The sequence below is a fragment of the Tachypleus tridentatus genome, chromosome 9, assembly GCF_004210375.1.
Source record: "Tachypleus tridentatus isolate NWPU-2018 chromosome 9, ASM421037v1, whole genome shotgun sequence".
NCBI classification, from domain to species: domain Eukaryota; kingdom Metazoa; phylum Arthropoda; class Merostomata; order Xiphosura; family Limulidae; genus Tachypleus; species Tachypleus tridentatus.
Window position 1 is genome coordinate 152,852,193 of NC_134833.1, and position 22,442 is coordinate 152,874,634.

Below are 22,442 nucleotides of genomic sequence, written 5' to 3' on the forward strand. Positions count from 1 at the left end.
TATGGGTGGAACAATACTATTGGTGCAGAGTAATCACATGATCTGTACATGTTTAATACTGGCATAAAATTGTGAATATATAGACTAGTGTGTTTTCAGTAATGCTTATAAAAGACAAAAAGAAGATTAAGATAGATTTGTGTGAGAGGAGATAATACTCTATTGAAACAAAAGAGATGTGGATGACATATTTTCAACAAATGAAAACTTCTAAAGTATCACTTTTAGATGAGTTTGGTTTGTTTTGAATTTTGTGCAAAGCTACATGAGAGCTATCTGTGCTAGCCGTCCCTAATTTAGCAGTGTAAGACTAGAGGGAAGGCAGCTAATCATTACCACCAACTCTTAGGCTACTCTTTTACCAATGAATAGCGGGATTGACCGTCACATTATGATGCCCTCAAGGCTGAAAGAGCGAGCATGTTTGGTGCGATGGGGATTCAAACCTGCGACCCTCAGATTACGAGTTGAGTGCCTTAACTACCTGGCCATGGCAGGGCCACTTTACGTGATACCCTTCCAATCTGCACAAATCTGGTCAAGTGATTGGCAGGTAGAACCCTGTGTAAATACAGTATGTGAACTTGTAGTGCATCAGAAAGACTTTATAGATACACTACTACACCCTTAGCTGATGGAAAAAATACTTTATTAGCAATATACACAGTATATAGAAATAAGCTGTTGGTTAAAACTTTTCTATTGCACATATACACTTAGTGAGAACAATTGTACCTCTCAGCTGTCTTATTTTAGTATTGTAAATTTGGCATTTCTTACTTTACCCACTATTTAATGACAGTAATTTGGGATCAAGTTGACTGTAAGCAGTACATTGTTGCTACCGGAGACAACTCTACCTATAAGGGTTTGATGACCTGTGTCATATTCCTGATTTTGGGGGGAAGGGGGACATTGTTTAAGTGTCACTATTTAGCTTTATTGATAAAGTTTAAAGTAAACTTTGCATTTAAAATGAAGTTTACTGTGTGTACCTGTGGTAGTTATTCAGAGTTATATTTGTAAAGTAAAGCTTGTTTGTGTGCAACTATATTTTTTGTTTGTTTTTCCATTTTGACTTTAGTCCCATTGAATTATGGGTCAGGCAGTAATTTTGTAACCCAAGAGTTTTTACATTCGGGTGGCTAGTTCAGTCAGTAGCTATGTAGAATAAGCATGTTTAGTGGTGGAGATTAAACCTTGGACCTTAAGATTGTAAGTTGAGTACCCTAACCACCAGGCTCACAACTACATAAGCTGTCACACTCAATGTGATGGATATCTCAGGTTGGCAGTTAAAAGAATACAGAAATATTGTAAAAAAAATATTTTATTAAAAAACAAACATTGTATACAAATGTGAAAAGGAAAACATACGGACAGTATATTACTGTTATACGAAGCTTTCCTCACATCAAACAACTCCAAAATGAACAAACTTCACCCTGGCTCCTTCCTATATAAAATAATGTGTTAAGAAAGAGAACATTACATACACTTTCTGATTTCAGACCCTGAATGTGAAATGTCGGGCAATACTGTCATAAAAAATGTAGGACAATACTGTCATAAAAAATGTAGGACAATACTGTCATAAAAAATGTAGGACAATACTGTCATAAAAATGTAGGACAATACTGTCATAAAAATGTAGGACAATACTGTCATAAAAAAAGTCGTATCCAAGTTACATAACATACAAATAAAAACACACGAGGAGCATTTTACGTGTAGCATAAGCAGCTGAGTCAGTATTTTATTACTTACATAGCAACACTTGAATAATGTTTGAAATTAATTTATGATTTTTTGTAAAAGAATAAAATATTCTAATATATATCAACAGCCTTAGGTGTATAATATAACTGGTAGTTTGATTCTGACATTCATGTAGCAGTACATAATAAAACTCAGAGCTTGGTTTTAATATTCACTTGACACAGTATGCCTGACTCACTTTGAAATAAATAATAGTGTAGCTTGAAACGATAAAGACTTATTATGTATTTATTTATAACATGTAACAAATAAATTTTGATCTATTATGTTACACCCATAATTACACCTTTTGAAGAACTATTTTTATATAAGAAAATACAAATATTTTGGTAAGATGTGTAAAATGATATATAAATTTATATAAATTAGTAAAATACACTTCAGTTCTTACCAAATCTTCCTCTTCAGAATGTTCTGGAAAGAGAAAACATTTTTTATATGTAACTATAGGAGCATAACACCCGTACTCTCTAAAGTAAAATCTGTATAGTTACAGAATGACATGACGCAAGAGTTGCTGTCAAACTGTTGAAAGTGTGACAAACCAGTTACAAAATAAACATTTTGATTGAGTATTATCAGTGTGTTATACTATAATTAGCATGCTTTCAGAAAATTAAAATTGTTGACTGTGTGTGTTAATAGTATGTTATACACACACACACATATATATATATATATATATATATATATATTAGTGATGTATTAAAAACAGCAAATACAAACTTCTCACAAATCACACACACACACATACTGGACTTACTATACTATTAAACTAAAACTTATGAGTATTAATTACATGTCAAAAACTTCCTACACTTATGAAAGAGTTGTGTTTCTCGTACGTTTACTAAATTGTTTGTTTTTAAGCACAGGTTAAATTAAATTTAAAATGTTTGACAATGCACGACATAGACTGGTTGAGATGTGATGTTCTCTTAAATAAAGCTCCCTGTACTGAAAGAATAAAAGATTTGTTGATTCTTCAATAATGCATGACATCATAAATATTAAACTTAGCAGAAATAGTTGTTGGATTAAATTCTGTTTATAAAAAACTTTTGAAATCTATAGGGTTAAGTGATAAAATAAACTATGTAGTGAGAGGTACATGAAAACTCACCAATTATTTAACAAACATTTCTTGATCCCTGTATCTTAAGCTGCATCTCTGAGTTTTTATGAGTAAAAGTAAGTACATGTATACACCACCAACATGACCCACCTTGTTCGTCTTCTTGCATATTTTTCTCAAGTGTCTTTTCTTCAGAATTTTGCTTTGTTTGTATTTCATCACTGAAATAAATGAAACAAGTTTTGGTGTTTTCAAGAATTTAACAGTTTTTACTGATAGCTGTAACAATGGATATCCTAATATACGTGCCTGTTTGTATTTTATTTAGCGTAACTCTTCACATTGTGAGTTTTGATTTAGTAATTATCAAAATCTGTGCAACTCCATTATTATTTGTTTTAGTATCGAATGGGCTTTTAAATTATTTGTTGGGTTTTGCACAATGCTATGTGTGGGCTATCTGTATTATACATCTCTAACTTCACATACATCTATTTTTTGTACTTTTGCTTGTTCTGTCTCCGTGGTTCATAAAAACTCTTTCTTCACTTGCACAGTCGAAATAAAGCTTATAGACTGAAGAATTATTGAAGAAAGATGTAGACATCTTGGAAAACCTTTTTATACTAGAAGTAAAACCATCTGTTTCATAATTCATATTATCTGCTTTTTGTAACAATTCACAAACTTTCCAACTTTAAACATGGGCTTAGTATCAGTCCAAATATACGGAGAAACATAAAGCTATGTAACTCTTAAGTACGGGGAAAACTTGTATTTTGTTTATCAAAAACAAAAACCTAATATTCATGGTATAAAACTGTTAAATACAGTGTAGTGCCGTTAAGCCGCGGTATTTGGGGGGTCAACCTGCTTAACTGCGGCTTAAACCTTTGTGACTGAAAAGCCGAAAGTCGCCAACAGCTCCGCTGAGGAGCCTCATCCGGCCATTGCGTGATCATTATATCGGATTATCAAATTAAAAATAATACTTTAATTATTGATCACTTTTTTCACGGATTTACCGCGGATTAACTTTAATGTATGGAGAGGTGTGATTTGGTAACAATGGCGGCTTCCATAAAGCTGACATAGAGAGCGGATAAGGTAGATTAACAGTCGATTTATATTGTAATATATTTTATTTATTTCCCAAATTAAAGCAAATCCTTTTTAAATATCCCATTGAAGTTATAAAGCCAGGATTAAATTCGTAAGCCGCGTTTTTACACGTTCTTAAAGTAGCGGTGAGCCGCAATAATCCTCGCTCACAAGACATGCTATAGCGGCTTAAGCGATTTCAAGGTTTACTGGTACGCGGCTTAATGGGGCTCCACTGTATATAGCATTCAGAAATGGAATAATGCAAAAATAATTTAAATCTTAACTTTCCTATCTATACATGTCAAATCAGCTTACAGGGGTAAAATTAAAACTGTATGGGTCACATAAACTTACAGGAATAAAAGTTATAACTTTCCTATACTGAAAATATATTTCCAATAAGTACTTACATGCTCTCACAAGATTAGTTATTTTATATCAGTGCTGCCCTCTATATGCAAACTTTTTATGTATGCCACAAGCCTTCTCTCCTCATCATGCATCACTGCATATCCAATAAAGCATGACATGCTCATGGAACTTGAATGGCTGCCTCTACATTTTTTCTGGACCAAGCTATCACTTTGAAGTTTGACAGAGAAATGGTGAAATGTACAAATGTATAAAAATATTATACCTTCTAATACTGTAGTTACCCCATCTCACAAGACTAGCTAGAATCACACATTCATACAGAGGAGAGACCAGATGCAAGGGAATGATAGAAGTATCCTCCTAAAACATCTATATGATACCCATGGAAGTGAGAGAATCAGATTCAAAAATTAGAAGAGTCAGATATAGTCTTTGCCCAACTGTGGAATGTGAGAGAGATAAGGGCAGAAAATGTGAGGAGTGCATCCAAGTGGGAGAGAATGTGGCAGGAAGATGATCTTAACCATAGAAATATACTGTAACTCAATCCTGTAATGAGAAAGATGGGTAAACAAAGGATGGACTCCTAGGCATAAAGCAGCTAGGGCATATCAGACTGTACTTGGTAAGTCAACTAAATCCAAAATCTACCCACGTGGTACTGATATCTGTGTAAGGATCATACCAGTGTTATACCTGGGATTATTCTCAGCTATTGATCTGAGAACCTGACATCCAGTTTCAAAAGGATGTCTATCATGTGCAATTAACTCCCTCTAACCAACAGGCCAGGACCACATAATTGGCAATATCCTTGCAAGAGGACAGAGGAAGTGAAAGCCAAGGAGAACTGGAGCAATCCCATGAACCTCTTCTGTGACACACAACATAGGAAGAGGAAATCAAGAGAGGAAGATAGACAACCCAAAATCTAGTGAGGACTTATGTTGATTAGTTCACTCTGAATCCAAAGCCAGCCCATAAGGTATTGACATCCCTGTGAGGTAGAATAAGGGCTCCCAACTGAAGGGGTGAAATGCATTTTGATGTCTTCCTCCAATTGTCATTATTTATCAAAAAAAGGAAAATATCATGTCATTTACACCTACAGAACACCACTGTCCTATCCTGTAACTGAATGATTATTGTGAGGAACTCATTCAACAGGGTACTTTCATGGTCAACCACCACAGTGGCTTGGAACTAGAAAGTGTTAATGACTCCCACACTACACTCTTAGAAAGGAGGGTGTTAATGCAGAGGAGAGTCCAGAGGAATGTCAACACCCGAGACAGTGCAGCGGGTGACTAAGAAACCTTATTTTGAAAAGCAGATCATACTGAGTTATTTATTCTAGGCAATGTAGGAATGAGAAATAAACCCTTTCTATTTTACCTGAACAGTCCATAGATGGTACTGGCCTGGGACAGGCATGCCTATGAAGCAAAATATCACAAGATCATGAACAGTCCATAGGTGGTACTGGCCTGGGACAGGCATGCCTATGAAGCAAAATATCACAAGATCATGAACAGTCCATAGGTGGTACTGGCCTGGGACAGGCATGCCTATGAAGCAAAATATCACAAGATCATGAACCTATAAGTGAGCATTGAGGAATACCCCATCTCAATGGTGAGCCATGGAAATAAAGTGCAAATCATCATGGCTGTACAGTTCAGATTTCAAGTTAAAGAATAACTGATGAAGCATCACTTGCTAAAGACCAGGTTTCAATTAATGATGAGTGATGAGAAGGCCAGTGAAAAGAAAAGAAAGTATGAATAGAAACATACCAATCAAAATCTAATGAATGGGTACAGGTGGTAGATGAAACTCTGATGAAGAGGAAATCACTATACGATGGAGATAGTGGGCAATGAATGCACTGGATTTGGTCAGCATGCTGGATCACAGAATCTCCTCCAGTAGACAACAAAGATGAGAAGCAAGGGAAAAGGTGAGGTGTCATATTTGATGGGAGGACACCAGAAACAAATTCTGGAGGAAAAAGCTAATCAAACTAAATGATAGACAAACTGGTAAGGGTAAAAAGTGAAAGATCATGAAAGGTTAAGAACTGCTAGGGTATAGAGAGTTTGGAAGGTACACCCTGGAATGAAGCAGTACAGGCAATATAATAAATGAAGTACCCTTACTGGGCACAGAAGCTTATCCAGATTCAGTGGAGTGTAAAAATGGGAAATAGAAGGAAGGGAGACAGGAAAAAATTAGGAACCACCTTCCTGAGGTCTTCAGGAGAAAGAAATGATCTGGATAAAGAAGATAGGTAGGATGATGAAGGGTAAGTGAAATATCTACAGCAAACAGATGTGACCATCAGGATAAGAGAATAAAGAAATACATTTTAAAAGAATGATGAAACATGAAACAGAATGAAAGTAATTCAAATGGAGGATCACATTAATATCCCAACCTGGAAGTGTAGGCTGCCTGGGAGGGTGATGTGTCCAAAAGGAACACACAAACATGGTAAATTTAGACAGGGGAAGTAAAAACTTTATAGTGTCAGGATAAACAAAATGTATGAGATAAAGCAGCCTGACATTCCAAAAGCAAGAAGTTCAAAGGCCAGTGGTCAAAGAGCCTGGTAAGAAATTCCACCACATAAGCCACAGTAGGCTGGTCAGCAGAAAACTATTAGTTGTAGACCAATTGTAAAATACCTTCCACTTGTGAAACCAGAACTCATCACCAACAGCTGGAGAAAAGCCAGGCATGAAGACAAAGGACACGAAGAGTGAAATGTGGGGCACATGACTGAGGTTGATGAAGAAAGTGAAAGAGGGACAGGAGGAGAAAGGAACAGTCATTGTAACTGAGACTGAGCTGGCTAAAGAGCAATCAGGAGGACCCAATAAGGAGTGAAGTGGATGACAGAAATTACTCAAAGTAATCGGAGGGTGGGTACACATAAAGATATCTGTATGATCAGTTCTGACATTGCCTGCCAGAGCCTGGGGATAAAGTACAGGCAACCAAAAGAGAGGTAGCAAAAGGCTTCCACATGGGGAAAACCCTACCAATGGCAAAGATCCCTGAAACCTATGGAATCTAATGCCCTCACTGTGAGATATAGCTGGTCTAGGCACAAAAGATGATCTGTGACAAGATTGAAAGCATCTGTTACATGACACAGAATAAGATTAATTCAATGTGCTTTGTTTAGACCCAATTTAAGAGATCCAACATCCCCCCCCCAAGAGATTTCTGGATTGGGTGCCCTCTTCAAAAGATGTAAATCTGAATACAGGGGTGGAAATGGTATGCCCTCCAAAATATGGGATTTGTCTAGCCACCAGAGTATATTGTCCCACAGGGAAAAGGGAAGAGAAATGGGATGGAACAGGAATCCCAAACAAAGTTCTATTAATTGTGAAGTGTCCACAGAAAGGACAACCAAGAATGTCCAGTGATGTCCTTAATAACCAGATCCCCAAAAGCAATAGAATCTCACAAGCATTAAGTGACTGAGCCAAGAGAGTATGGCAAAATGACTGTTTCATTGAGCGAAAGTGTAATGAAGAAGGCTGGGCTAACTTATATAAGTGTAAATAAAGATCCCCAAATGAACAAGATATTGAGTGGGTCTGAAGAATGACTTCTCTGGTTTGATTAATGGGCCTATTCAACCTGTCATTGAAAGGAGTTATCTAGTATAACTAGTTGATTCCTGTTCAGAATAAGCCATATGAAGCCAGTTGTATATGTAATAATGAAATTGCAGCTCCTGAACATGGAGATGCCAAACAAATGCTCAGACTATTTGGCAAAATAAGTAAGGTGCTGAAGGGAGTGCTCAAAATTGATAAACCACTCTAAGATGGACAAAGCAAAGATAAGGACAAGACTGGTGTGATACTGGTATATGTAGGTAGGCACTGGAGATATCCATTTTTATTATTCACAACCTTCAGTGTGAGAAAAATCTCCATGGTGAACCAGGGCAGGGAAATGGAGTAGTTGAGACAAGATTAATCAATTACTAACTACCAATATACAATGTAAAAGCAAGAATAGATGGAGGACAGGTTCAATGGCAATTCCCAATTGCTTCCAACAGGTGCTAGCTGGTTACCAGATTTACAGGAAAGAAAGAGACGTAGGATGTGGGGAAAGACACAGGACAATGAACAGGTGCTAGCTGGTTACCAGATTTACAGGAAAGAAAGAGACGTAGGATGTGGGGAAAGACACAGGACAATGAACAGGTGCTAGCTGGTTACCAGTTTTACAGGAAAGAAAGAGACGTAGGATGTGGGGAGAGACACAGGACAATGAACAGGTGCTAGCTGGTTACCAGATTTACAGGAAAGAAAGAGACATAGGATGTGGGGAAAGACACAGGACAATGAACAGGTGCTAGCTGGTTACCAGATTTACAGGAAAGAAAGAGACGTAGGATGTGGGGAAAGACACAGGACGATGAACAGGTGCTAACTGGTTACCAGATTTACAGGAAAGAAAGAGACGTAGGATGTGGGGAAAGACACAGGACAATGAATCCTTCTGACAGAATCCAAAGCAGCCATTGATCACCAATGAAGGAATGTCAGCAATAAAAGAACTTGAACAGTAAAGCTTCTATTGGACCTAAATCCACTAGATAATCAGTGATATTGATGCTAATGATGGGGCAGTAGCATCATTAAGGTAAGCAAGAAGTGTAAGTAACAGTTAAGGGTTGGAAAGAGGAAGGGTGTGAAACTTTAGTTTCTAAACTAGATCATCTGACAAAGAGCATTAGCGAAACATCTTCGAATAGAAAAATGTAAAAAAACTTAGCAACTGTTCAACTTATTATTCATTTATTTCTTTTATTGATTCTTTAACCAAAGACCAACTTTAGGTAATTTGTTACCATCTACACAACTGTTTTACATTGATTTCCAACAACCTTACCTGCCAACAAAGTGTTCATTTGGATCACAAGTGTAGTTGTAGCCTGGTGAATGGGACTGCTGATTACCCAGCTTTGACAATCCTTCAGATGTACCACAATTTTGACCAGAACCATCACCTGTGTGTACCAGTGGCTGTTTATCCTGCCACACTGGGTGATAAAAAGATTGAGGATAATGTCCAGAAGAAGGTCCAACCAATACTGATCTTGCTGGTGTGAAACCACTGCTGTAACACTGTGGCCACTGGTATGCACCAGGTTGACCACCTGATGTTAAGTAGTGTTGCTGAAAAAAAAAAATCATGTAAGAAAATTTTTACATTGGATTAGAAAAATAAACTTCTACACCTAACCATTCTTTCAATTTTAACCAACATTATTATTTTTTTGAGTTCAAGGACAAGAATTTTGTTAATAACAGTACACAATTTACGTGTTTCTTAGCAACTTGTCCAGCAAAAGTTCCAACTTTTGAAATCTAATGCTCTGCTTGATTTTCAAAAGTGTCTTGAACTGCTTGCTCAAATTGCTGTACTATGTTCATTTTGATAAGGACTTCTGGTGATGAATGGCTGCACTATGAATAGCAAAACATTATGTTTCAGTATAAGAAAACAGAACTCACTTGAGATGGTGTCCATGTGCTTCTCGTTAGCATCTGACATGTGGCTATGCCTCTATATAATGGCTGAGACCTTATTTCTCTTTGTATAGCTGTCCTATTGAAATGACCATGACTAGGCTGACCTTGCCTAAGATTCATGTTGTAAGATCTAGCAGTGTTCTGGAAACCAATCCATGAGCTATTAGCTACATTGTGGGAAATAGTTGGATGTGGAGGCTGTAAAAGAACCTGAGTATTCCTGGTGTTTACATAAGGTTGTGGTTGACGGAGTGAAGTGATAGCTTTGGTACCCATAAGAGCGTTGGAACATTCTACTTGGCCAGAGATTCTTGTCTGATGAAGTCCAAAACTCTGATTATTGCCACTGTGTTCTATAAATGATGAAGCTAACAAATTATGGGTTTGTGGCAACACAGTCTTTGTTGTAACAGAGGAAGCAAGACATACTTGTGCTGGGTTCACCGTTGCTGGCAACTGTGGATGTTCTGTTCTTGCCATAGGTTTATAAGTCATCACATTTTTAAACTGTGGAGATTGTACTGGATACTGTACTACAGTCCTTATTGGAACAAAAGGTTCAGGACCTGTCGATACTGAAGACTGTGGTGCATGTTGAGTTAAGTTCTTCACTGGACTGAAAATTTCAGAGCCTGTTGAAGCTGTGTATACAAGTGTTTGTTGTGCTTGTTCAGTTAAAATCCTTTTTGGACTGAAAGGTCCAAAGTCTTCTGGGGCTCTGGATACTGAAGACTGTGTGGTTTGTTCAGTTAAAGTCCTTGTTGGACTTAAAGGTCCAGTGTCTGTTAGAGCTCTGGATATTGAAGATTGTGAAGCCTGTTGTGTTAGAGTCTTTGTTGGACTGAAAGGTCCAGAGTCTGCTGGAGTTCTGGATGCTGGAGATTGTGGGGTTTGTTCAGTTAAAGTCCTTGTTGGATGGAAAGGTCCAGAGTCTGCTGGGGCTCTGAATACTGGAGGTTGCGTGGTTTGTTCAGTTAAAGTCCTCGTCGTACTGAAAAGTCCAAAACCTGCTGGGGCTGTAGGTACTGATGTATCAGGATTCTTGTTTTCAATATTTGGTGATTGTTTTATGTGATGAGTGAAGTTCCTTCTTGAAGTAGAAGATTCCAGACTTTCTTCTGCTGTGCCTGTTGGTGCTTGTAGGTCCTGACATGTTAAGGTTTGAGGTGAAACAAAAAGGCAAGGATTTCTTTGGGTTGTGACTAATGGTGAGCAGAGCTCAGTTGGAAATGCTTGTGTTGGAGAACCTATATAAGATGACTGAGGGTGTGAACGGCAAGGGGCTTTTGAAGGTGGTACAGTAACCTCAAGTGTAGAATGCTGGTTGTTATTTCTGTCATCTTGACAATCTGAGGAGCTACAGTCTGAAAATTCTGTTGTTTCATCATCACAGCTGACAGATTCTCCAGTATCTGATAAACAGAGTAAAACCAGTTGTAATTACCTATCAATTTAAATAGCTTTCAACAAAGCTGTTAACATTAAGAACATCTTTAATAATCAGAGCATACCAAAGAAAGCATAATTTTATATTTAGAATTATAAAGTTTGAAATTAAATACACTCATTATATAAATTTTCTTTTAAAAAATGCACAGATCAAATGGAAAACTCAGAACTACAAAAGAGAAAATTGTTATTACATACATTAAATACAGATCTTATATGCAGATTAACATTACAGTAAGGAACATTATCATTTCTATTATGAACTGGTCCAGCATCAAAGATAACATAAAAGGAAACAACTAATCTTAGAGCTTCCAGTAACTATAGATCCAGTATTACATGATAGAAAGAAACAAACCTTATCACTTTCTGTAAGTATAGATTCCCTGCCACATGACAGAAAGAAACAAACCTTACCTCTTCTAGTAAGTACAGATCTAGTATAACATGACAGAAACAGGTCTTACCACATTTAATGAGTATAGATCTAGTTTAACATGACAGAAAGAAACAAACCTTACCTCTTCTAGTAAGTACAGATCTAGTATAACATGACAGAAACAGGTCTTACCACATTTAATGAGTATAGATCTAGTTTAACATGACAGAAAGAAACGAGCCTTACCTCTTCTAGTAAGTACAGATCTAGTACAACATGACAGAAACAGGTCTTACCACATTTAATGAGTATAGATCTAGTTTAACATGACAGAAAGAAACGAGCCTTACCTCTTCTAGTAAGTACAGATCTAGTACAACATGACAGAAACAGGTCTTACCACATTTAATGAGTATAGATCTAGTTTAACATGACAGAAAGAAACAAACCTTACCTCTTCTAGTTAGTACAGATCTAGTACAACATGACAGAAACAGGTCTTACCACATTTAATGAGTATAGATCTAGTTTAACATGACAGAAAGAAACGAGCCTTACCTCTTCTAGTAAGTACAGATCTAGTACAACATGACAGAAACAGGTCTTACCACATTTAATGAGTATAGATCTAGTTTAACATGACAGAAAGAAACAAACCTTACCTCTTCTAGTAAGTACAGATCTAGTATAACATGACAGAAACAGTTCTTACCACATTTAATGAGTATAGATCTAGTTTAACATGACAGAAAGAAACAAACCTTACCTCTTCTAGTAAGTACAGATCTAGTATAACGTGACAGAAACAGGTCTTACCACATTTAATGAGTATAGATTTAGTTTAACATGACAGAAAGAAACAAACCTTACCTCTTCTAGTAAGTACAGATCTAGTACAACATGACAGAAAATGTGGTAAGACCTGTTTCTGTCATGTTATACTAAAATTGTACTTACTAGAAGAGGTAAGGCTGAAACAAAATCTAGTGGTGCATATCTGCAATGCTGAAGTACATTAACATTTAACGTATTTAAACTGGTGGAAAAATGTACTGAGATTGTACTTACTAGTACAACATAACAGAAACAAACCTTACCACTTCCAGTAAGTACAGAGCCAACGTCCAAGCGGTCTGCATGTTGAAGTGCCACCTCAGCTAGGGCCATTTGTCCTTTCATCTCAGCCACATAATGTAAATCCTAAGTTGTTTTTTTATTAAAGTAAAAGATATTTATAAATAAATATTTTTCTTTGCCAAACACAACTGTTTGTAATGGAGAAAGAATGCAAGAAAAATATCATTTTTTCCATGTAAACATACAAATCTGCTGAAGAGACAATCAGTTGAACTCTCTGAAGGTTATTTTCTTTTTACGTCAACTTGTATATCAAAACTGATAGCTTCATAACCCCCAAAAAAAAAACTTTGAATAGCTTTTTTTTAAGAGTCTCAAATAACTATATTAGGTATCAGATCCTTATTTTTTAAAATAAATCAGAAATGAATAATAATTTTGAATATTACATTAAACTGGTATTAGAAATGGGAAACAAAGTACACGTATAGAAATAATTTTAAAATTATTATTAAATTAAAATTTCTTTCAGAGATCACTAATGTTCTTACATAAAATACAAATAAAAATCAAATGTGCAACAATATACATTTATCAAGTATACAATATACTGTTGAATTCATAGGAAATCAAGATTACCTAAAAAGTTAACTTCTAGAAACAAACAAAAACAAAACATCAAAAATCTTGTTCTGAATGTTTGTTTGTTTTTTGAATTTCATGCAAAACTATATGAGGGCTATCTGCACTAATTTGGCAGTGTAAGACTAGAGAAAAGACAGCTAGTCATTACCAACTACCGTCAACTCTTGGGCTACTCTTTTACCAACGACTAGTGGGATTGACCATGACATTATAATACCTTCATGGCTGAAAGGGCAAGCATGTTTGGTGCAATGGGGATTCAAACCCACAACCCTCAGATTATGAGTCAAATGCCTTAACCCAACTGGCCATGCCTGGTTGTTCTGAATGTAAATATTAATATTACTTTATTAACAGGTGTTTGTCCATGCCATGTACCAAAACTTCTAAAATTACCTAGTATGAACAAATAATATATTTTGTTGTAGCAAAAAATTTCGGACTTTCTCCCCCCCCCACTTTATCCTATGAATGTATGCATAATTAATAAGCTATTTCTAACAAAGACTTCAATTTAAACTTACCAAGAACAAATCTTGGCAGTCTAAATCAACAGCCAATAGGAATGCTTTCTCAAAACGCTGATATCTGTGAAAAGAAAAACAAAATTTAATACATTTTTTTGACTGATAATTCTTCACTTGTACACTTAATGACAGATCATAAATCAATTCATCACCGGAAAACAAATTAAAAGATCGAATTATTGTGAAATGAAACACCTGGAGAAGTGATAATGAAAATGTTAACTTGTAGTACACACACTTGTGATCGTTAAAAATTAAACAGGATTTCATGGAATTCATTCTTTTGATTTAAGCCCTCAATCACAGGTGTTAAAATCCACCATATCTTTGTATTTTTCAAACTGAATTTGGTAAAAACTTTCTAAAATCAAAACAATTAATAAATTAGCCAACCACTATTCTTATAACTTAGAGCTATTTGGGTAACATTTCCAGCTGTGTTGTTTGAGTATTTAACTTGTGTGACAATTGAATACCTTGGGTTTTAACCTAGGGTTACTTATCGAGTTGCATGGGTTTTTCAGTTTGGGTTACATGGTAAGTTTAAGCTTGGATAAACTTTATTAAAAACAGGGTAAGAGATCACACAGGCATGTATCTTAACACCCCCAAAGGTTGGACGGTATTCTATGTAGCTTTGGAAAATATGACTTACAAAACAGCACACTGTATCTTAACTACTTTAAGAAGAGACAAAATCAACAATGTTTTTCCCTCTCTAGGGCTTTCGGAATATTTTTCAGTTCACAGAAAGGGCTGACCTGAGGAGATGGTGAAAGAATCTACGAGCAAGATGTCCTACTTGGTCACGATATTCCAGAATTATGACTTCTGAAAGTGGTTCATTTGGACCATAAAAACTCCCAAGAGCTGCTTCTAGTTGAACTACAGAAAATTGAATAAATGTAAATCCACAATACGTTTCCTACTACCCAAAAATAACAAACGTTTAGTCAGGATATTGTCACACATCACACGTGTATTTTATACATTATTACGGAGATCTATTAAAAAAACGTTATATTAATGAGAACAACTAAAAATGCCCGGTAAAAATCCCAACATCAACATTACTATGTAAAGTGACTTTATTCTTATGATATTAATATAAAAACATGCTTTACATTTTTTGGTGGACAAAATGACCCAATATCTCCAGAAGACAAAGAAGAACAGGCGATCTTCTTCTCTGTATGTATACAAAGAGCATATTATAAATAGTATCATTGGACAATATTTACCGTAGTATAAACTCCACACATCTCCTAACAATTGGGACTTGGTTTGAAATGGTACACAGCAGTACAGTGTACTGGCATCATTTTTTCATATTGAAAGGGAAAGGTGACAAAACCTGAATGTGTGAATTTTCCCCTTTAAACAAATCTTTTGTTCACAAGAAAACCAAAAGGATATCAAACTAGAAGTGGTACAAATGAATATGTGATTCATCAGTGTAGCATGAGGTGTGAATAGAGACCATCAATGGTCACCTTGTTTTAAGAAAACCAAAAGGATATCAAACTAGAAGTGGTGCAAATGAATATGTGATTCATCAGTGTAGCATGAGGGGTGAATAGAGACCATCAATGGTCACCTTGTTTTAAGAAAACCAAAAGGATATCAAACTAGAAGTGGTACAAATGAATATGTGATTCATCAGTGTAGCATGAGGTGTGAATAGAGACCATCAATGGTCACCTTGTTTTAAGAAAACCAAAAGGATATCAAACTAGAAGTGGTACAAATGAATATGTGATTCATCAGTGTAGCATGAGGTGTGAATAAAGACCATCAATGGTCACCTTGTTTTAAGAAAACCAAAAGGATATCAAACTAGAAGTGGTACAAATGAATATGTGATTCATCAGTGTAGCATGAGGTGTGAATAGAGACCATCAATGGTCACCTTGTTTTAACACCCATAAGACTTGACCACCATCAGTTAGTATGGTTATGACCTCATTTTGACTTACAAGACTCAACTGGGCAGTGGCAGATGAGAGCCAGCCTGGGTGGTTGTAATACTGAGTTCAGAGACCACTTGGGACTGAGGAACAGGTAACCAAAAGCCAAACTGACTGGTATGCAGGTTTGGACTATACATTTGTTAAAATGAAATAAGTCACAAGGTAGACACATGAAGTAATTGATTGCACAGCGCCTTCTCAGCCAAGACAAAACATATGCATGCACGTGAATCTCGGGTATAAGTTGTTTTGGTCTGACATGCTCAGTTGAGGTGATGTTACCAGTCTGAGTGTGTGTGTGTGTTTTTATCTTCTACTGTGCTTTGATTTTATTGTGGCCAGAAGTGTATATCCTTTTTACTGTGTCTTCAGAAAACACTCCAACATAAAAATGAAACCAATTACAAGTTTCTTCTGATATTCTATAAATAAAAAAGCTAGAATACGTGAGGAACCAACCCAAGAACAGGAATTAATAGTGTTAGTGACAGTTTCTGTTCTTGGTCCATTTGGTGTCCACAAGCTACCTGACAACAACTGGCCTAGCAACTGGACTGCCAACAACAAAAAAAAAAGATTTTTGCAGGAAATACAGTTGGTTGAATACTAGAAATAATAAAATTAGTAGTACACCTTGCCATAAAACTGGAACGTTTATAGTGGAAATGAAGGCAGGAATGAATGTTTTTAAAGAATGGGTCAACAATGAAAAAAACTTGTTTTTGTTAAAGTCAACAGAAAGAACTCTGACTTTGTGGAACCAAACATTTCAATTACAAAGAAACTGTGGTAAAATTGATGGCTGAAGCTGAAAAAGAGACCATTGAAAATGTTTATGTGAAAGATTATCTCATAAAAAGATGATTAATACATGAATGTTTCACACAGAATATAAGGTAGCAAAAGAAAAGCTATCATTTCATAATTTTGATTCTGAATCACAAAAACTAAATGGATCTGACCAGGACCAAATCCTTCACTCAGTGAACACATGTATTAACATCGTGAATCATGTAAGTGGTGAAATAAAAAAACAACAACTAATTAACATACTTACTATATCTACATTAATAGTGTAGAATTGAACCTGTATCCCAGATAATGGAATGAATTCACTGGTAAATGTATTTCTGGACTTGACTGAACTTGAAAACCTTGCTGCAAAAAGTAATTTCCGATTCTTTACTTGGTTGTCTTTAGTCTTACAGAATGAATGAAGACTACCTGAAAAGTTATTTGAGAGACATGTGAAGATCCAACCATGATGTTATGGATTAAAAGTGGAATAAAGAAACTTATGAAAGATAAAGTTCTTTTTTAACTGTGTGGTGCTGTACTAATCACAGATTAGAACTTTTGGGCCAGTATCACTGTAAAATCAGTCTCAGGGATCAACAGATTTAAAGAGTTTATTGATAAACTTTATGTCTTCTATCAGACGTCACCTGAAAATAACAGTGAAAGTGTGTGTGGGAGCTTGCTAGAGATTCAACTTTTGAAAACTGTCTAAATATTAAGCACTCGATGGATGGTATCTAGTTTCCAGTCAGTTTCAGCAATCTGAGAACGCTATGAAGTGCCAGTGCAACATTTGTGAAGAAGTGAAGCATGATTTAACAAGAGACATAAAAGAGAAATGTGTATTTGAAAGCTTACAGTGAAAAATTACAACTACAAAATTTCTATTGGATTTAGGATTGATGTGTGATGCTTTCCAAGAATTATCAAAATTCGGTTTGGACTTACAAGAGTGTGATACTGACTTGTACAAGGCAGATCAAAAGATAAAAGCTCTTGTTCAAACATTTAAAGGACGGATGATTCCAAACCTATATTATAAAAATACTGCCAAAAATCTTAATTTCCTGGCAGTTTCACTCCACAACAGATTGTAAAAACAATTAATCTGGAAACTTTTTACAGAACTGTGAAAAAAACTGATTAAAAATAGGTTACTTGATAGTGAAGATGGAGATAACACAGTGTGCAAGAGTGCTGGATAAAATCTCTGGCCTAAAAATATTGATGCTCATTTAACATTTGGTGAGATGGAGCTCAGAAAATTATAAGTGAGATTTCAGCTAAGTTTAAGATACAATGTGCAGATTTCTTCAGTATTTCACTGAAAAAAAGGTTCCAGAAAACTTACATTTGGAACACACCCTGTTCCCATTTCTTCCAGTGAATGTGAACCAAGGTTTCTGGAGATTAATTTCATTGTCACCCCAACCACAGCTTTGTTGATGACAAAAACCGTTTTTGTTGGCCCATCCCTTCCATGCTTTGACCCAAGATAATGCTAAAAGTTATGGTTGCTCCAAAAATGTCCCTTAGCAGTAGACACCATAAGCAAGGAATGAAGTTGGAATACTGCATAGGATGAGAACATAAATATAGAATTTTCTATGAAGAAAGAGAGGTCATTCAATACATTTTCATCTCTTAATTGATGATGGATCGCACTGTCCACAGAAAAATGTAAGGAATGTTTTTCTTTTAAAATTATAAAAATAAAGCAATTGTGCACAAGGAAGTGTTGGTGTCATGATTTCTACTGAAAGTAGGTTCATGTTTTGTTAGTCTAACATACTTAACTGAGAATAATGTTCACAATTTTTAAACCCTTTTAACTTATAGTGATGTTTAGTTAAAAAAAGAATTAATCTTGAAATAAAACAGAATTTTCAAGATTCTAATTTAATTGTGAAAAGCAGTTCTAGGTAAACTAAATATTCCATATTTTAATTAAATGGTTTCTATAGCAATCAATTAATAATACAATTCAAACATATTTTCCATACCTTCACACAAGCTAAACATCTCAGATGCAACACACCTTCCCTGTCTTGACACAAGTTCCCATAGTAACCAGTTAACAATACAATTTAACATCACACACACAACATACCTTCTATGTCTTGACACAAGTTCATATAGTAACCAGTTAACAATACAATTTAAACATGTCACACACAACAAACCTTCCCTGTCTTGACACAAGTTCCCATAGTAACCAGTTAACAATACAATTTAAACATCTCACACATAACATACCTTCTATGTCTTGACACAAGTTCCCATAGTAACCAGTTCACAATACAATTTAAACATCACACACACAACATACCTTCTATGTCTTGACACAAGTTCCCATAGTAACCAGTTAACAATACAATTTAAACATCTCACACACAACACACCTTCCATGTCTTGACACAAGTTCCCATAGTAACCAGTTAACAATACAATTTAAACATGTCACACACAACATACCTTCCCTAACTTGACACAAGTTCCCATAGTAACCAGTTAACAATACAATTTAAACATCTCACACACAACATACCTTCTATGTCTTGACAAAAGTTCCTATAGTAACCAGTTAACAATACAATTTAAACATGTCACACACAACAAACCTTCCCTGTCTTGACACAAGTTCCCATAGTAACCAGTTAACAATACAATTTAAACATGTCACACAAAACATACTTTCCCTGTCTTGACAAAAGTTCCTATAGTAACCAGTTAACAATACAATTTAAACATCTCACAAACAACATACCTTCTATGTCTTGACACAAGTTCCTATAGTAACCAGTTAACAATACAATTTAAACATCTCAGACACAACATACCTTCTATTTCTTGACACAAGTTCCCATAGTAACCAGTTAACAATACAATTTAAACATCTCACACACAACATACCTTCTCTGTCTTGACACAAGTTCCCATAGTAACCAGTTAACAATACAATTTAAACATCTCAGACACAACATACCTTCTATTTCTTGACACAAGTTCCCATAGTAACCAGTTAACAATACAATTTAAACATGTCACACACAACATACCTTCTATTTCTTGACACAAGTTCCCATAGTAACCAGTTAACAATACAATTTAAACATCTCAGACACAACAAACCTTCCCTGTCTTGACACAAGTTCCCATAGTAACCAGTTAACAATACAATTTAAACATCTCAGACACAACATACCTTCTATTTCTTGACACAAGTTCCCATAGTAACCAGTTAACAATACAATTTAAACATCTCACACACAACATACCTTCTCTGTCTTGACACAAGTTCCCATAGTAACCAGTTAACAATACAATTTAAACATCTCAGACACAACATACCTCACACACAACATTCTATTTCTTGACACAAGTTCCCATAGTAACCAGTTAACAATACAATTTAAACATCTCACACACAACATACCTTCTCTGTCTTGACACAAGTTTCCATAGTAACCAGTTAACAATACAATTTAAACATCTCAGACACAACATACCTTCTATTTCTTGACACAAGTTCCCATAGTAACCAGTTAACAATACAATTTAAACATCTCACACACAACAAACCTTCCCTGTCTTGACACAAGTTCCCATAGTAACCAGTTAACAATACAATTTAAACATCTCACACACAACATACCTTCTCTGTCTTGACACAAGTTCCCATAGTAACCAGTTAACAATACAATTTAAACATCTCACACACAACACACCTTCTATTTCTTGACACAAGTTCCCATAGTAACCAGTTAACAATACAATTTAAACATCTCAGACACAACATACCTTCTATTTCTTGACACAAGTTCCCATAGTAACCAGTTAACAATACAATTTAAACATGTCACACACAACATACCTTCTATTTCTTGACACAAGTTCCCATAGTAACCAGTTAACAATACAATTTAAACATCTCAGACACAACATACCTTCTATTTCTTGACACAAGTTCCCATAGTAACCAGTTAACAATACAATTTAAACATCTCACACACAACATACCTTCTCTGTCTTGACACAAGTTCCCATAGTAACTAGTTAACAATACAATTTAAACATCTCACACACAACAAACCTTCCCTGTCTTGACACAAGTTCCCATAGTAACCAGTTAACAATACAATTTAAACATCTCACACACAACATACCTTCCCTGTCTTGACACAAGTTCCCATAGTAACCAGTTAACAATACAATTTAAACATCTCACACACAACATACCTTCCCTGTCTTGATTCAAAGGTTTTCGTAGCAACCAGTTGCAAATGCAGTTCAAACATTTCAGGCACAATTCCCCTTTTCTGTTCCAGTCTAAGCTCAATAACAGACAAACAGCCTGTAGGGAATAGTTATAATGGTTAAAAAACCAAAGATTTCATAATAAATTTATAAATAACCCCATTATTTATTGGAAACCAGTAACAAAACATCTGGTGGTCTAGAAACAAAACAGATCATATTTTACAAATCTTTTGTTTCTTGCTAACAAATCTTATGAAGGATAGTAAGTCATCAGTCTTTTAAGAACTTTATTGAATATTTATCTGTTAACAAAAGAAATGTAATATAAAGCAAGTTTTAACCCTTTGGCCTAGGTATCCTTTACTATGCATGACAGAAGGTTCTATGTCCAAAATTTTATTAAACTATTATTTGTTTATGTTATACCAATTAATATAACAAAATCTTAAAGAATAATCCACATTTTGATAACAAATTTTAGTTCCTAATTCTACAAGGAAATATTTTTAAAAGTCCTGAATTTCCCCTACTATGACACATACATGTAACATAGTTATCTTGTCTTCTCTACTTTTAATCACCACCCCTTGAAAAAGTAATTAAATTACTCATATTGGTGATACTGACAAAACCCGTGTTGAGAGAGTTGATTAATTAATGGATGAATGGTAATAGTTCTTAAAGACGGAAATGATTTCACTACCCTTAAAGTAACGCTTGAAGTTAGTACGGACAGTTAAATAAAATAAAAGCACATAGGGAATGTTTATATTTGGACTATAATTTCATTTATTGTTAGTACAGAAAAAATTACTTTTTCTATTGTGTAATTTTTTTCAGAACAGGAAACATTGCTTAAGTTGATTCTAATAGTTGCATCATAAATGTATTAGTCTATGAAAGACGAATCACATGATTTATAAACAATTCATAACGTATGAGATTTTACATCTTGAACACAGAACTAAAAGTGAACCAAGTCATTTGTATCTTACTAGTTGACCAACTTATGATATAAGATGCATTATCTAATTGAACTCAAATCTATCTTGGTTCTGCACCAATGCCCTAACAATGATATTTGGTCATGGTCAGTTACAGAAAGACCAAACCAAACAAGGTGTCATGAGAAGAGCAGTAGTTTGTTTATGTTATCAGTAAGAAGTCCACTAGGTAATAAATCTGCCCAAGAGCTCACCGGCCAGTCAGCAAAGTCTAGCTCTGCCAAACCGTGTTGTCATAACAAGTTTGTTTTTCATCTTTGTAAACTGTTACTTGTATATAATACTGAACTTGAAAACTTGTTCACATAATTGAATGTTTTATGGCAAATAAATAATACATTACAAATTTATAATAATTTGTAATAGTAGTATAAGTGTTTTATTTCTTGTTCTTCACGCTTACTCTTTATGCATACTTTTAAAAGCAATTAAA

General features: G+C 35.2%; 1 protein-coding gene across 2 annotated transcripts in view; it reads right to left on the minus strand.

The window, feature by feature from the left end:
- Window positions 1-1,312: 1,312 nt before the first annotated feature.
- Window positions 1,313-22,442, minus strand: part of LOC143226677 (uncharacterized) — a 77,193-nt gene continuing 56,063 nt past the window's right edge. For both annotated transcript variants that reach the window (XM_076457962.1, XM_076457963.1), the window contains exons 19-27: window positions 20,985-21,099; window positions 14,739-14,862; window positions 13,975-14,038; window positions 12,826-12,928; window positions 9,883-11,312; window positions 9,257-9,543; window positions 3,005-3,075; window positions 2,171-2,193; window positions 1,313-1,456 (exon numbers count right to left, since the gene is read on the minus strand). In XM_076457962.1, the coding sequence (XP_076314077.1) occupies window positions 1,415-1,456; window positions 2,171-2,193; window positions 3,005-3,075; window positions 9,257-9,543; window positions 9,883-11,312; window positions 12,826-12,928; window positions 13,975-14,038; window positions 14,739-14,862; window positions 20,985-21,099 (2,259 nt within the window). In that variant the 3' untranslated portion in view covers window positions 1,313-1,414. The remainder of the gene's footprint in view (window positions 1,457-2,170; window positions 2,194-3,004; window positions 3,076-9,256; window positions 9,544-9,882; window positions 11,313-12,825; window positions 12,929-13,974; window positions 14,039-14,738; window positions 14,863-20,984; window positions 21,100-22,442) is intronic.